The sequence below is a fragment of the Natator depressus genome, chromosome 5, assembly GCF_965152275.1.
Source record: "Natator depressus isolate rNatDep1 chromosome 5, rNatDep2.hap1, whole genome shotgun sequence".
NCBI lineage: Eukaryota > Metazoa > Chordata > Testudines > Cheloniidae > Natator > Natator depressus.
In genome coordinates this window covers 21,028,287-21,045,587 of record NC_134238.1, presented here as the reverse complement: position 1 = coordinate 21,045,587, position 17,301 = coordinate 21,028,287, and the positions used below count along the sequence as shown (strand labels likewise).

Below are 17,301 nucleotides of genomic sequence, written 5' to 3'. Positions count from 1 at the left end.
CCTAAGAACCCAAGGACTGAAAACCCAGATTTGACCTGAGCCCTCAGCATCGCACAAGGCTGCTAGGCTCACATAAGCATTAAACTAAAAAACTCCAACATCCTATTCTCAGAGTTTCTTGCAGGGTCCTTAGAACTGAACGACTTTACGTGAAAGACATTCTTGGTGACCACGCACATGGCATTTGAAAAAGATCGGCCTACTGAGTGCATTAGGGGCCTATTCACATCAGTGATTAGTTGGAGTTTTTCTAATGCAGTAATAAAATTGTAACTTTCAGTATGATCAACCGGTAAGTTAAAAGTAGATATTATCTGCTTTTCAATATACTGTCTGGTTACTAAGGGCTAAATGATGGAGACTTAGCAACATCAGATAAGCACCAAACGCAAATGGACCAACCATTTAAAAAATACCATTAATTGGCTTCCCCCCTCCACCCCCCCACAGATAAAATCCGAGATAGCCAAAGGATATTATGATCCCAGGGCTCTATTCTAGGCCACTGAAGTCAAAGTTTTGCATTGAATTTCACTGACAGGATTTTTGAGAAAAATACATAATTACCTACAATCAATGGTGAGTAGGAAGGAAAGGAAGAGTGAACAGTGAGTTGGGAGAGCGTAGCTTGGCAAGGGAACAGACTGTATACAAACTTAGTTTTAAACTCAATTCTTGTTCTTAACCTGATGCTCAGCTAGTATAAATTGGCATAACTCCATTTTAGCCCAAGTTACACCAGCCAGCAATCTGGTCACGTATCTTGCTTCCCTTTATTTTACTTTTTCAATTGTCTTCTGTTTATTTTGATAAATGTTGAGGCACCAGAGCAGGAGTAGATGAACCAGAGGAGCAAATTCTGGAAAACGATCTGAAACATGTCTGAGGAAGGGTTTGGAGAGTGAGTTAGCCTGCCACACAGGAGCGGGAGGATGTTCAAGGCGTAGGGAATGGCATGAAAAACAGGCACTGAGTCACAACTGGGAAGTGAGAGCATAAAGTGTAGAAGGTAAGACCTGCGGTGCAGGCAGAGGCATTACTGTGCAGAAGTCTGAAGGGGAGGATATGCAATTTCAGCTTGATGGAGGAAGGGCTAGGAAGCCAAGGAAGAGTCGCTGAGGGAATGGAAGATTGTTATGTTCTAAGCCATAGTAGAAGAAGAGGATTTTAACATAGGAAAGATGGGTGAGGAAAGAGTAAGGGAGGCCAGAGGAGGAGTCCTCACTGCATGGTGACAAAATATATCCAGATTTACATTTTTAATGCCTACTTCTTGGATGCCAAGAGCAAGAAAGTAGCATCTCTTATGCTGTATTAAATTGGATATGGCCTCTACATGATTTCTATCCTGGAGTCTCATCACCACAATGTCTGTTTCCTACAGTGAAAAATCTGCCTTGGAAAAGTACTTTTTCTACCTAAGGATGATCTTAGTAATGAATATCCTTTAGAGACTAACTTCATTGGTTCAATTTGGTGGAGATGGTTTCTTGTTGCAGCTGCAGAAGAATGGAAACAGTGACAAACGAAGGGGTTTTAGCAAGTCAAAGTGGCAAGTGTCCATCTGTTAGCCATGCAGTATCTGAACAGATGGGATTTTCATAAGAGGAAATAATGCAGCAAATAATACACTCTGATCAGATATCTAAGATAAATCAGAGTCAAGATTATGGAGTAGTCAGGGATTTATTGGGAGAATCCACTGATCAAATATTTTTCCTAGTACTTAAAGGAAGAAATTCCTTTATGTTATAATTGGTAGAGACCCACTGATCAAATATTTTTCCTGGGCCCTTAAGGAAGAAATTCCATTATATGATAACTGGTGGAAGGAAGGAAGGAAATTAGAGGGCTGGCAAGCTTCCAAATCTGGCCATCTGACATGGGGAGGTCTCAGAAGACACAGAGATTGCCTCTATCTATACCACGGGTGGGCAACCTTTCAGAAGTGTGTGCAGAGTGTTCATTTATTCACGCTAATTTAAGGTTTTGCGTGCCAGTAATACATTTTCACGTTTTTAGAAGGTCTCTTTCTATAAGTCTATAATATATAACTAAACTATTGTTGTATGTAAAGTAAATAAGGTTTTTAAAATGTTTAAGAGACTTCATTTAAAATTAAATTAAAATGCAGAGCCCCCCACCCTGGACATCAGGACCTGGGCAGTGTGAGTGCCACTGAAAATCAGCTCGCGTGCCGTCTTTGGCACGCATGCCATAGGTTGCCTACCCCTGATTTATACCATACCTTGTCTGGCCCTGGAACAGTGGGCAGGACTGGGGTGCAGTGTGCTCTGTCAATCCCCAACTGGCGTCCTGTTGCTTGGGACTGCTGCCAGCAAGTTAGAGCAACCATAGGGCTGTTCTAACTTGTGCTGCAGCAGCACAGATTGACCTAGAAAATCAGCTGTAAGCAGCTACGTGACAGTCCCTACTGCCCTGCATCAACTGGATCTTGGCACAGGAGAGAGTTTCAGCCATAGCATTTAATATATGGCATTCAAAAGCATTAGCATACATAGTACTTACAGGACCAGTAATAGCAGGGTTCTGCAATCTGGGGTCTTCCCACTGAGTAATTTTACTATCTGTAAGTTAACAAAAGAAATCATACCATTAGTTCTCTTCTACCACCCCATAAAATCATCCTTTTAAAAAATTTCACTTGCATCCCACCTCCCTGCAACATCCATAACTTAGTACTTCAAGGTTAGGAAAGAACTGCGTACATCCCATCCATTAAAACCCCATCACACTGTTTAGTTGGGAACACTCATTCAAAAATGCAAAACTACCGTATAATCCAGTATACTCACACTGCTGTTAAAGATTTATAGTGTCAATATTTAAATTATAAACCCCTTTTCTTCAGGGATTTATAACTTGAGCTTGAAATGCACTTAACTCAGATTAGGCAAACAAAGGTCTTGAGCACAAAAGGTAAAGACAAGCAAAGAACCCCTTCAAATGCCAGATTAAGTTTACTAAATTCAAACTTTTTGTGTGTTCTTGTGCAACTTTCAACTACATGCATCTCTTTATGCAATTAAAATGCATCTCTTTATCCAATTAAAATGAAAAAAAAAAAAATTGACAAGAGCTCACACTATGATATGATCAAATTATTTTTTATAAATTTAGAAGAAGAAAGAAACAAGAATTTTAAAATAGGACCTGAAATAGAACTGGGAAGAAATTCCCTCCATTCCAGAAAGACACATAGACCCTAGCTACTGATTTTACAAACAGGTTAAGAGTGCACATTTTTGCCTTCCCTTATGAAGTTGTGGCACAAGGGAAGCATGTTCAATTTTGACCAAAATGGCTCCTGCCAATGATACAATAGCAACACAATGTGTTTGCATTTGCAGATTTTTAGAGCATTGGTAGGGTAATGGTTATACGGTATTATAGTGATATTCTCCCTGCCTGCACACAGCATATTCCAGATAAAAATCTAAACACAGTAGAACCACAATGGAATGATGGTATCACAACAGTAAGACAATGCTCCAAAAACCAAGTAGGTTACCATCTGCAATGGCAAAGTCTAAGTCATCAATTTGCTGCCCTAGTTGTGGAATAACAATCCTTGTATTGTGTGTACTGCTATGCTTTATAATTTGTATGGAAACAACTGTGATCAAGCCCCCCCCCCCACATTTTTTTAAGTCCCCGAATTTCTTGGCTGAAAGATCTGTTGGTTTTTAATATTGATTTAATTTTAAAATGGCCAAAAAATAGATCGGATTGTGAAAGCTGAAGTTTAAAACAACGTTTCTGAAGAAAGTGTTGAGAGAATAAAAAAAGGTGAAAACTGTGGCAATTTTCTTATTTGTTAGTAATTATTTAATATTAAAATGCTGTTTCTGTATTTCTCTTTATGCATCTTAAGTGTATAATGGAATGCTTATGGAAGGCGCTGGAGACCAATGTCTTCCACACAGCCTGGGCAGATATAGCGAGTGTAGGTGGACAGAGACGACTAAGTCATTTCACGCAGGCAACCGAACAGCTTTCAGATGGAAAATGACATTTGGTCATAATACTGACCCAGCTGAACTTGAACCAGTCTTAGGGAAAGAAAAGCTCTGTATCTTATGACCAATGCACTTCCCCTTGGAGGGCTTGGGAATTAAAATATTTATGTATCATTATTAAAAGGAATGTTTTAAAATTAATAATCACTTCTGAAATGTGAAATTTCTGTTTGATTTTTTTAAATCTACTATTTCCACAAGTGACATTCAGGATTCCTACAACTGAAAGTCAATTTTTCTTTATTAGTTTATGCTGTGCATTTGATAGCACTCAGTCTTGTTGTTCCCCAAGAGTCAATTTCTCTGCTGTTTGTTTGCACAAGCCTTTTGCACTGTAATAGGGGAGAGAAAAACATTAAGAAAATAGGACTATAGAGCTGGAGAATCACAAAAATTGTGGGGGGGAACCAGGGCACGAATAGTAGCTGAATCTATTAGCCCTTTAATAGCGTTGGCTGGATTTCAAGTTGACGGTGTACCATTAATTTAAATAATCACAATCTTTTACACAGAAATGTTTTAGAATGATTTGGTACTTGTAGCACGGCTGCTGCTTACTGATCTGACTCTCATGGCCAGATATCCCTTTGCAGCAGCCTCCCTCTGTTGTCCTTCAGAGAGATGGCTCCTGATTGGCTGAAAGAGAGGGGAGCCTTGTCCCACCCTGGAGGGCTCCTGATCTCAGGCCCTTAAAGTGTTGATTCTGGGTTTTCCACCCATCCAACTCCCAATTCCTCAGGAGTGCCTCCTTTCCTCCACTACCATTTCCTGGGCCATTGTTCATTCCAACTCTCTGAATGGGGTCTTCTGGCCCCCTCTTCTCTTAAAGGCTAAGATTGCCAACCCTCCAGGATTGGCCTGGAGTCTCCCAGAATCAGCATCGATCTCCCGCTGACTACTGAAAGCAATCCAGGAGATTTTAATAGGCTATTTTAAGAAAATGACATTACATCATGTTGGGGAGGAAAATCTCTTGGAATAGCCTCAGTCAGAGTTGGCAACCCTATAAAAGGCCAGTATACCCTGTTATAGTTCTTTAATAACTAGCCACTTTAACTGATAGAGGACTGTGAATACAAGAGATGCTGATGATCAGTTGAGTGGCTAGTTAATGGGGTACATTGTACATACTGTTTCATAAACTTGTAATTGGGACTTATACATTTATTTTATTAATATATATGAAACAGGAATATTACCACTATATCCTTACATTACTGCAATTGTGTACTGCATGAATATCATGTCATTATATTCCTTAGGAATACTGTGAAGACAGACACTACTATTAATATTGGGCAAGCCAAGTCACTGAACATTCTGCATAGTCTTTTGCTTAATATTGAGCATGAGGTTACTGCAAAGAAACTGGAACAAGTCCATTGTGATACCATTGACTTCACCCCTGCTGCTTGTCCACTGGTAACCACAGTGATGTAACAATGTGAGAACAAGGGTGTTTTCTGGAAACAAGTATCACCAGAAAAAAACTGTTTTTTGCAGTTTGCCATCTGCAAAGCCAAAACCCCCCTGCATTTCAGGAGAGGGAATTGAGGGAGAAATTTCAAATAAAAAAATGTAAAATGTTTAATAATCACTAAAAATTCACTAGAAATCTGACTAATGTATACATTAAAATTTTCCTTTATATTTAGAGACAAACATATGCTCAAATAACTTTAAGGGTCTGGCTAATTAAACTACTGAAAGACAGGGAATTACAGCAAGTGTAAATGTGACACTGTCTTAAATCAAGCTCTTTTCTTTTCTTGGACCCCTTGATAACAGGAGTTCAGGATAAATTGCTAACCTTAACTCTAAGATTCCATACATTTGTTGGCTAATTAAAATAATTAATAAAAGTGCAAAGAGCACTAAGAATTCCATAGTAATATTTGGAACAGGTTAATCTTGTTCTCTGCAAAGAATTTATTAGTTCAATTCCTTATTTAAAAGCAGGGTACCTCTTAAAAGCTAAGCATGCAATTTAAAAAAATTACAATCTGCTTTACAGACAGTTTTTTTTAAATATAGAAAATAAAAACCTAATACTGTCAAACCGGTAGAATGGTTTAAGATTTTAATTTTTACAGGTTTTGTGCAGCTATCCTCCCCACTTCCAATTTTTCTAAGGATATTTCATTGTCTCTATATTTTTATGTGAGGATTATCCCCATTAATAGGAACCCCTTTCAAAGAAACCCGGCTGAAAGGTAAAAAATCTTCTATTAGACTGCCACTTATATTCAAGCAACAAAAATCCACACACTTGTTCCGAGATGCTGTATTAAGACAAGTCTACAATGAAACATCACTTACACTGGAACTTCAATAACAGAATTGGATAGATATTAACGGGGTGGGTGCAATAAAACATGCTACAAATAGAAAATAAGGTCAGAATTGGCATTGCCACAAGACCTTTTTAAGGAAGTGGGAGGGAAAATTACTTATCAGTGTTATTTCTTCCACTGCCTACATATGGACTTGTGGATACATCATCTTTTCTCATCTTATTTTCTATTCCTAGTGTGTATTTTAATTTATTAAATAAGTGCAAATAAGCCATGGGATCATCAACAACAACAAAGAATCCAAAATATCAGCAAAAACAAAGAAAACCACAAAGAAGAAATGTTAATGCTTCACAAGATCAGAGAGGGACAAAGCTTGATGAGCCAATTAAAAGCAAGCTTTTGGTGAATATACAGTACCGTATGAGGGCACTAAGTCTCTGGTATCAATGTCTCCACATATCAACACCTGGCTTCCTAAATGAAGAGTAAAATTATAAAGCTTTCACTTCAATATTTATTACCTCCCTTTGTCTACCTGCAGTAGTACCTAGGTGCTTACTTACTATGATCTATATAAAATGTTCTTCCATCCAAATGGATTCTTTCCTCCCAACCAGGCTGGAATTATAAAAAAAAAAAGAATGTTAATTAAAATAATATTACTGTATTACTGCACACGGCACAGAGAAATACATCACCTACGTTTACTTAAGCTAGTTCTTTTTTTAAAATAAGTTAGAAGGCACAGAACAATCACAGAAGGCTACCATCAAAGGCCAAGAAGTTAGCAAGATTCAAAGAGGGATTGGATGTTTATATGGATAGCAAGAGTGCCCAGAGTTATAACAGTAAATACTAAAAAGTTTTGGAAGAGATGTGAAATCTGCTGCTTCAGGGTTTAAGGCAATCGGTAAATATAAAGGATAGGAGGAGATCTTCATAAGGGGTGGATTACCCCAATAGCTATTTTATGTCGCGTTTCTTGAACCCCTCTTTAAATCATAATGTGCTAGCCACTAGAAGGTCCATGTGTCTGATCCACTATGACTATCCTTATGTTCCTATCCTCCCATCAGTGGAAGCAGAAGACTTTTAGTACATCAAGCACCATTCAAAACCACCACCTACTCCATGTACTACCCCTAAACCTACTCCTACTCCATGATGTACCTTCTACATCATCTTCAGCCTTGTCTACAACAAAAAGATTAAACTATTTTAATTTCAATCTGCTTTTAAACAGGTTTAGTTAAACTCGTGCAAAAACCTATGCAAACACACACTCGTTTGATTTAAAAATGGCTTGTTCCAGTTTACCTTAAACCTGTTTCTGATCAACTTGCACTAAATGATATAAGCAGATTTAAATGATATATATTGACTTAAGAATGTCCAGACAGCCTTTTGCTCGGTTTAAACTGAATCAATGTAAAAATCACACCTTAGTTAAACCAGTGCAACTCTGCATGTAAACAAGCCCCCCCTCCCCCCCCCCCGGACATAACTGCATGCCCAATTTACATGAGAAAAATGCCAATAAAACAACCTCCTGCACAGCTATTTTTCTTTTAAAACTGCTTTAGTCTTGTGTTGTAACCAGCTAACAAATTATTGTAAAGGTGTTAAACTGGGCCTACACTACACTAGGTGCTAACTGGTATTTCAAGTCAAGGTAACGAATGAATTCCCTAACTTGATTTCAAAAACATCTTTTTGGTAGTCAAGACAGGGCCAGTTAGACTTCTTCCCAGCTGGATTAGATGCTGAGAGTGTTGGTGGAAACCAGGGGCCTGCCTCCGCTAATGTTTCCAGTGTTCCTAGTATCTTCCTCAGAGTGTCGACAAGACCAATGAGCACTACTGACATCAGGCACTGAATCAGAAGCACACGAAGAAATCCAAAATGTTCAGATATTACTTTCTGCCTTTAAGAGCAAAGCTTTTGATCAAGATAGAAAGGCTCTATAATTTACTTTGATTATGAAGCAAAGCAACAGTGTACTTTGGTTACTAATATAATCCCAAGTAACATTTGCATCACAGTGGTGGTTTTCTATGTGGAATGTAGAAGTGTCATTCAAAATCTAAATTAAACCATACTGCACACCACCTACTCCTTCTCCAAGACAGAACAAAATATTAAGTTAGATTTGTGAATGCCAATAAAACAACACAGGCAAAGAGATCTGCAAGCTAACTGACATAATTAATTCATAAATGTTCTTTGATTATAGGATGTGCCCTTCCTTAGACCCCACTGATTCAAGCTTGTATACTGTTTTAGTTTTCACAGCAACAACTTTCAACCATCCAGTGTCACACAGCCAATGATGAAGACATGGAGAAAGCTTCTGCATTCCTTGAACTTTCAGCTAAGCTAATAAGTGGTTGACCACTCCAAAAATGTTATTAGCAGGCTCTGGAAAGTGTATTCCTGTCACATTACTCAGATCACAATGTTATACACACAATACACAGATTCACATACAGTATATGCAGAAAGTAGTACACATTCATTCTCAAAAGAGGTCTTTATGCATATAGTAAAATATGTCAAATTGACACTCACAGGAAGAGGGCCCAAATCATTAGGGTTCAAAGAAGCTTTTGATCTCAAATGCACTGGAAATTTCAGCCGTGGATCTTCCTGTAACATAAATACAGCACTGTAAATCCATAACAATTTAAACCACAAAGATGCTTCTTATTTACAGTTATAATATGGTCGGTTAGATCAGAGCCAGTTCACTATTTATTAGTTTTCAGGACTCAAAACAGGTAACAATAGCTGTGTGGAAATTCTCTATTAGATATTTCTATCAGCTTATAAAAGACACTCAAACCAAACTGCAGAGCTAGTATTCCATGTAATAAAATGAGGCACCTAATTGCTTTAAATGGATTAAGAGATATTATACATTGTATGGTAACACTTTATATGAATGCTTTGTCACCATTAGTAAGTCAATATTCAATCCAATAATACTTTTATAGCATAACAAGTTGCCACACAAGCACTGCCAAAGTGCAAACCTTCAGGCAGCTATGAGAGTTACATACAATAAATCAGACTGGGATTCACAATGTGTTTGGGATTCTACACCTTGTGTCCCTTTGTCATTGTTGTCCATTCTTGATTTTGTCAGGTTGCTACATAGCATGCTGGCATCTTTCTTTTCTCCTACGGTTATGCACACTGTCATCTCCCTTGCTGCACTAAAAATCTGGACAGAAAGTTACCATGGGAAACTTCCTTATGAAAGCAAGTCAAAGTCCATATAATGCACATACTCATATAAAAATGGAAGAAGGGGTTTTTTTTAGACTATTATGAAAGGCAAGAGATGGTTAGCCCTATGGTACATTCCTTTTTAAAAGTTTTGCACTTGGCCAACTCAAAACTAAGAAAACTGTGTGCGTCTCAGCTTTTACACTGTACTCATTACTATGGCATCAGAACATTTTCTGGTAGAAGGAGGTGACAATTTTGGCCTAGAATTTTTCATATTATTTTTGAATTGGTACATATTTGCAAGTCATGTCAAAGGCCAGGTATGGGCGTGTATTTTCTTTTCATCTCATTTTTTTCCTCATCGTAGTATTTTTTGTTACAGTTGCTAACAGGAAAATAGCTGTTCAGTTCTGCATTATTTAAAAAGCAGGAAAGAGAAGGAAAAACATATCTTTCTATAGTGCCTTCTTTCCCCAGGCAAAATACAACCTTAACTTCACCATTTGCCATTTCATGATGAAACCAGCTTCAATTCTTCATTCCAGATGCAGACCACAATGGTATCACAGGTCCCTATTTACTGAATTTGTAAACACACTAACTTGTGGTTCCTGGTACAGAATTTCTTTTTTAAAATAGTCATTACTTTACAGCACAGCTAACCAGGTCCAGGAATGCTCACCAATTATCAACAAGCCGAGAAAGCAGTTTGGCCATGTTAAGATTAATAGTTTCTAATATTTGTGTGGGTTTCAAGTATTGTATTCAGGTTTGTGTTTTTCCAATGGCATTTTTAATGGCAAAGGGAGCCATGATGATGCAGGATCTCTTCCTCCCTGGATATTTCATTTTCTGGATGTGTAGGAAGTCTTCTGGGAGCAGGGCATTCTCCAAGAAGGCCCTTATCCTTTGGAATGTACCCTCTGCATTGTTTGAGACTGACTGAATCTATTGACCTTCAGGAGACAAAAAGACAGGCTCATCTTTTTTACACAAGCTTTTAGGGAGGGGGATACTACTTGGCAGCTGATGTTCAGGAATGGTGGAGTATTTCTGTTTTCTGCACTGTATGGTTTATTTAGTGATTGTTGCATCACGTGGGACGACTGCTAGATTCTCTCTGTCTATAATCAATTATAATTTAAATAACTAATGGAGGGTTTAGAGCAAAATATGTACCTTTCTGGTTTTTTATAAATTTAGAGAGAAAAACTAACCGATCAGGCAGGAGAAGGCCATATCTCTCACTTATTTTGGAAAAAAAGAGGAAGAGGAAGAAGAGCTTCTTATGTTCATATCACTGTATAGACATTAAATTAATGGCTGCCCGGATCCAAACAGTACAAATAAAATACCACAAACAATCTAAATAAAACAAAAACCCATGGAAAACAAAGATACAAAAATATTTGGGCTTACCCAAATACTGCAGCACTTAAACTAAGAGCTATCATTAGAGGCTTCTAATGTAGATAGAGATTACTTGGCACCAGCATGACATATAACAAATAAAAGTGCACGGTATTTAAAACTAAATCCAACCAGCAGCAATTACATTGCAGTGATGATGTGGAAAAGCTCGAGTATTTCATTACTAAGCTAGCTCAAATTACTAAAGTCATAGCTTGGACTGACAAGGCACAGTGGCTCCATATGCTAATCCATTCAATTTTTACACATTCACCCTCTATTTCTAGAGTTCCAAATTCAATATGAGGATTTGAAGTCACGGTAAAACCGTACAAGTGTTAGAATTAAATCACATAGACTCTTTGTCAGTGACATATACTGTAACTAATTAAAGCAGGGGATTGGTCCTGCTTTGAGTAGGGGGTTGACTAGATGACCTCCTGAGGTCCCTTCCAACCCTGATATTCTATGATTCTATGAAAATGACAAAAGTTAGCAAATTCAGATCTAAGGCTAAAAATCCAAACTGATGGTTTGGACTCTTAATTCATACTGAGTCTTACCTGAGTTTTCTTTGAATGTTAAATTCCATTAGAAAGGAAAATTATTTAAAAAGAAATGATTGCCAAAATAAATTGACAATGTGCTAATTTATTTTGTAAATACATAATTGTTAAATTTAAAATTAATTTACTGAACCTCTGAAGACATTATAGACCAACCAATAATTAGACAATATTTAAAAACAGAGATAGTTAACTCAGGGTACGCCTACACTGCAAAAACTCTGTGGCACTGAGTCCCAAAGCTCGGGTCAACTGACTTGGGATCATGCTACAGCACCAACAGTAGCAGTGTGGATGTTCCCGCTGAGGCTGGCGCTCAGACTCTGAAACCTAGTGAGAGGTGCGGGTCTTTCAGCCTGAGTGGGAACATCCACACTGCTAGTTTTGCCTAATAGCTTGAGCCTGAGTCAGTTGACCGGGGTCTGAGACTTGCTGCCACAGGTTTATGGGTTGGGTTTTGTTTTTGTTTTGGTTTTTTTGCAATGTAGACATACCCACAGTAATCACTCTGACATATGGAGAACTGGTATAATTTTTTAAAAGTACCTTCCTATTCAACATCAGGCATCATATTAGAACTATTTTTAAACCTCAATATGATATCTCAGCCATTTATGTATTTCTCAGAACAATAAGATATTAGACATTATTATTATTGTTATTTATTAGGCTATGATTCAGAAAAGCACTTAACCATGTGAATAATAATCATATTCTTATTCAGCAAAGCACTTAATTAAGAGACTAATTTTAATCTGTGCTTAAGTCTTACTGAAGTCAATGGGAATTAAAAACACCCTTAAGCACTTTGGTGAATTCGGTGTAAGTGCTAATGAGAGCTCAGGACAATGTTCAGACAGTTCCTGGATCTGAGATTACAGATCTATAATGATTGTGGAGGAATTTTTAAAAGCACAAATGGAGTTAGGTGCCCAAATCCCATTGAAAATGAATGGGAACTGGGCACCTGTCATTTGTACCTTTGAAAATCTCCCCCAGATATTAATATATAGATACAAACATGTTCCTAAATTTCTATTGTTTAAGATTAAACTGATTTTGACTTCTACGCGCACAAATACAGGTCTCTCAAAGCAGTTTTATGTAATTCAAATAGTGAGTGTTTTTAAAGGGGAAAAATATGTGTGTCCCAGCTGAGTCAGTACATACAAAACTATGAGTCAAGTAAATTTTTATGGTCAAGTTGTAAGTATGAAAATGAAATAGACCATTAAGTGTAAGTATTTTGAACAATAACACTATTATAAAAATGGGTGACTGTATAATCCAATGTGCTTCTAGAGTCGAGAGCGACAATGATGTGTTCCGACAGCAACAAACATCAGTCTAAGAAACATGGCTACAAGGGAGCCAGCTAACTCCCAATCCAAAACTCACAAAGTCATTGTAGGGTAAAGAAAACATTATTCTGAGAACAAAATTTACAATGAACCACAAAGACCGACACTGAAATAAAATCAAGGATCCAGCTAACAGAATTAGGCAAGGAAATTCAAAGTTAAAATTCCAGGCTGATACCCTGTCCTTAAGGATGCCTAAATTCTGCAGCAGACAGTATATATCAGAGGTGGGCAAAGTACATCCCGTGGGCCACATCTGGCCTGTGGGACTGTCCTGCCCGGCTCTTGAGCTCCTGGCCGGGGAGGCTAGCCCCCGACCCTTCCCCTGCTGTTCCCTCTTCCCCCACAGTCTCAGCTTGCTGTGCCGCCAGGGCTCTGGCTTCCTGCTCCTGCTGGGCAGCGTGGTGGCGTGGCTGGCTCCGGCTGGGCAGCGGGGCTGCAAGCTCCTGCTGCTGTAAGCGGCATGGTAAGGGGGTGGGGAGCAGGCGGAATGGTTTGGATAAGGGGCAGAGTGTCTCGGGGGGCAGTCAGGGGACAGGGAGCAGGGGACGGTTGGATGGGGTGGAGGCTGGGGAGAGACGCGGTCAGGGGACAGGGAGCAGTTGGATGGAGCAGAGGTTCTGGGGGGGTAGTCAGGGGACGGGGAACAGGGGAGATTGGATAGGCATGGGAGCCCCAGGGGGCCTGTCAGGGGGCAGGGGTGTGGATAGGGGGCGGGACAGTCAGGGGACAGGGAGCAGGGTGGGGTTGGTTAGGGGGTGGAGTCCCGGGAGGGGCAGTTAGGGGCGGGAAGGGGGCAGTCAGGGGACAAGGAGCAGGGTGGATTGGATGGGTCTGGGGTTTTGAGGGGGGCAGTCAGTGGGAGGGGGGAGGATAGGGGGTGGGGGCCAGGCTGTTTGGGGAGGCACAGCCTTCCCTACCCGGCCCTCCACACAGTTTTGCAACCCCAATGTGGCCCTCAGGCAAAAAAGTTTGCCTACCCCTGGTATATATCATGCATAGTTCCAAGTATGCAATGTATACACATAACCAGATAAATTAAGGATGGAGAACTGCCAAGAACATTATTCTCACAAAGCAAAAAAAAAAAAAAAAAAAAAGGCAGTTGAGTCCTTTGATTCTCCATTAACTTTTTAAAAAATAGTTTAGCTTCTCATTTTTTCTTTTTTAACATAGTACACAATAAAAAATTAAAGAAAAATGCAGTATACTGATGCAAGGCAGATAACATATTAGAATCGTGATGACTGAAGAACATTTATTATAATCATTTTAATATGAGAGCAGTGAAAGGGACAATGAAATTTATTAAAATTATGAGAGAGCCTCAAACCTAAACAGTGGATCCAAAACACTTAGGAAGAGTGTGTGCCTTTGAAATCCAAACTCACTCAAATTTTGCAGATGGACAGTAGCTTTAGAATGGGCTAAGACAACACTCTAGGTTCAAACTCTGGGGTGTTCTAAATCTCCTTCGGGATTTTAAAATTTAAGCCTAAATAAAATATCTGTTCAAAATGATGGTCATGTCCACCGGTTTGTCAAATATACAATGTATTGTACAGTATATAAAAGGCAAAGACGTACTAGAAAAAGATGTGTAAATCCTCTAACAGCAGGAATAGGTACTACAACAGCCACTTCAGGATGTTAATTTGTTAGGTGCGTCACTGTTAAATCTTGGTATTACAGCAGTGCCCACAGGCTGCAGTCACATTCATGGCCCAGTTGTGCTAAGTGCTGTACAAACTCTTAAGCAGACAAGGTTTCCGCATGATGAACTTACAGTTTAATTAAAGACAAGACATAACATAGGTGCTGACTTCCACTGTTCCCGGTGGGTACTTGACCCCACCCCTGCACTGCCCTCACCCAGCCCTCATTCCACCCCTTCCCCAAAGTCCCTGCTTCCTTCCTGGCCCCAAGTCTCCGCCCCTGCCCCGCCTCTTCCCCGAGCGCACCACGTCCCCACTCCTCCCCACTCCATCCTGGAAAGTCCTAAGCACTGCCAAACAGCTGTTTGGCGATGGGAAGCTCTGGGAGGTAGGCGGAGCAGCGGGGACACGGCGTGCTTGGCGGGGGGGGTGGGGGGGAAGCTTGGTTGCTGGTGGGTACAGAGCACCCACTAATTTTTCCCCATGGGTGCTCCAGCCCCGGAGCAACCCATGGAGTCGGTGCCTGTGAGTACATGGAACAACAGCAAGGAGGGTATACAGGAGGGAAGACAAAAATAACCAGGTAAAAATATCCAGAAAACACCAACAGATTTAAACTTTTATAAGCTAGAATTCATCTTACCCATGTGGTAGTCTTAGTATTATGATCAATGAAGAAAGGCCTGCCATTTGGAGCTATTCTCATCTCCCAACCAGGTGGCAAGAAGCTCTGTGTCACTTTGTGTTGGGGCTTAGGAGAAGTATAGGGTGATGGCTGTGGAGACTGTGGGTTGGAAAGGGTGTCCTTGACAGTTCTGCGCACAGGAGAGTCCTTGGCACCCTGTGGAAAATGAGCAACATTAAGACTCCACAAATATCATTTTATATTATATTATGAATGACACTTGGTATCATGAGCTGAACACATTTTCAATGGGGATACAATTTACAGGAACAAGGGGTATCGCTATCTCAATCACTAATTTATTTTAAAATTGGCTGCTCCTTATTACATAATATGCTTTCATTGCAAAGGCCGTGGTGTTTTATCACTTTCCTCTCCCAAAAATAGGGCTACTGTAGCTCACATCTTAGATACCTTTCTCTACTGCCTCTTTATAAATACCAAAAATCAATTTTATGTAGAAAAATACAGGCATTACTTTGCTGTTTGCATGGCACTGTATGTGACAAACATTTTAAAGCAAAAAAGTATAGATGAATAGAAGGCAGTGTAAGATACTTCAAATGCATTTTTCATCAATTAGTAACTGATTTCACCGACCAAAATGTTTAAAATAGTCATTAAGCAAGTTCCTAAAATAAAAGGGAAGTTCAAACTATTCAGACCAGTTTGTAACTACAGATAGTGGATAAAATTTTCAAGAGTGCCTCCTTTTCATTGACTTTCAATGAGACTACAAAACCTAACAGCCAGACTTCTAAAGGTATTTAGGCACCTAAAGATGGAGATAGGCGCCTAGTAGATTTTCAAAAGTGCATACACATTTAACTCCCAGAGAAATCAAGCCACTTCTGAAAATGGGACCTGAGCACTTAAGTTTTACCCATTACAGTAACCGCTTACTTTTAACTTTGTTTACTGCCTGGCTGAGTAACACTGATTATATTTTAATGATATATTTACAGATCAGTAAATGGCACAAATAAGTAGATACTGACGCATGATTTGTAATCAAATATTTTTACATTTACCTCTATTATCTTACACAATTTATAATTCAGATACTTATAAATCTTGGATTTCAATATTGAGTATATGAATCAGTTTTTCTTCATAATTCAAAATACAGGTATGGATTAAAAACTACCATTCTGGTAAGTTTGGTTCCTCTTTCAAAGTTAAGTATCTATTATACAGTAGTCAAGAATATTTTTGCATATTTTAGATGCCACTTCTACAAGGAGATTCACCTGCTCTGGGTCCAGTGGAATTCCATTCCAGCAAAAACATTTATGCAGGTGGATCACTTTGCATGATCAGTGCCTTACTGACTAATCTTGCATACTAGTGTACTGTTTATTATCCAGAAGTTCTCAGGCAAGAACAGTGATGTTCAAGGAGAGTAAACTGCAAATTATTATTATAGAGGAATACATTTACAGTATAAATAATTGACAAATTTTAAAATCTGGTTGCCTAAAATTATGGTCCTAAATATATATATGGCCTTTTTTCAGAAATGCTGAGTACTCACAAATCCCACTGAAGTCAATGGGCATTTCAGACCTTTGAAAATCAGGCACTTATTTTTAGTTGTTTTAATATGGATTTAGAATCCGAACTTTATGCAGGTAGACTTGAAAAGTTTAGACCGCTGCCTTTACTTGTATCATAGTCCACAAAAACCATTCAGGAAAACTTTTTCCAGTGAAGAAAGCTGACAGTTAAGTCTGTCCCTAAATCCAGGAGATATCTTCAAAAGCACTAAAAGGAAATAAAAATACCCTGCTGCAAAGAATGAAATACAAAATCAAAAGCTTTGAGATGTCCTTACTTCAACCACAGCTTTCCAAACTCAAGCTGCAGAGCCTTTTCTTACAGTTTACTGCACTTGCCTTTCAAAATACGTGTTTTAGCTTTTGAGAATATTTCTAATTTGATGCTTTTGCAGCAAGAAGTTACGGTAATGCATGTATTACAGGATATGCACACACAAATGAAACAAAGCAATGATAGCAAAGGTAACTATAGGAGAAAGAATATTCCCCATACTCAG

The 17,301-nt window shown here is 38.9% G+C and overlaps 1 protein-coding gene across 5 annotated transcripts in view; it reads right to left on the bottom strand.

The window, feature by feature from the left end:
- The window catches only part of NEDD4L (NEDD4 like E3 ubiquitin protein ligase), a 351,255-nt gene that overhangs the window by 38,687 nt on the left and 295,267 nt on the right, over positions 1–17,301 (bottom strand). For 3 of the 5 annotated variants that reach the window (XM_074952405.1, XM_074952406.1, XM_074952403.1), the window contains 4 exons: positions 15,204–15,401; positions 8,906–8,983; positions 6,901–6,955; positions 2,530–2,588 (listed from right to left, as the gene is read on the bottom strand). In XM_074952405.1, the coding sequence (XP_074808506.1) occupies positions 2,530–2,588; positions 6,901–6,955; positions 8,906–8,983; positions 15,204–15,401 (390 nt within the window). Of the gene's footprint in view, positions 1–2,529; positions 2,589–6,754; positions 6,812–6,900; positions 6,956–8,905; positions 8,984–15,203; positions 15,402–17,301 lie in introns of all 5 variants that reach the window. The other 2 variants (XM_074952404.1, XM_074952402.1) reach the window with 1 other exon arrangement.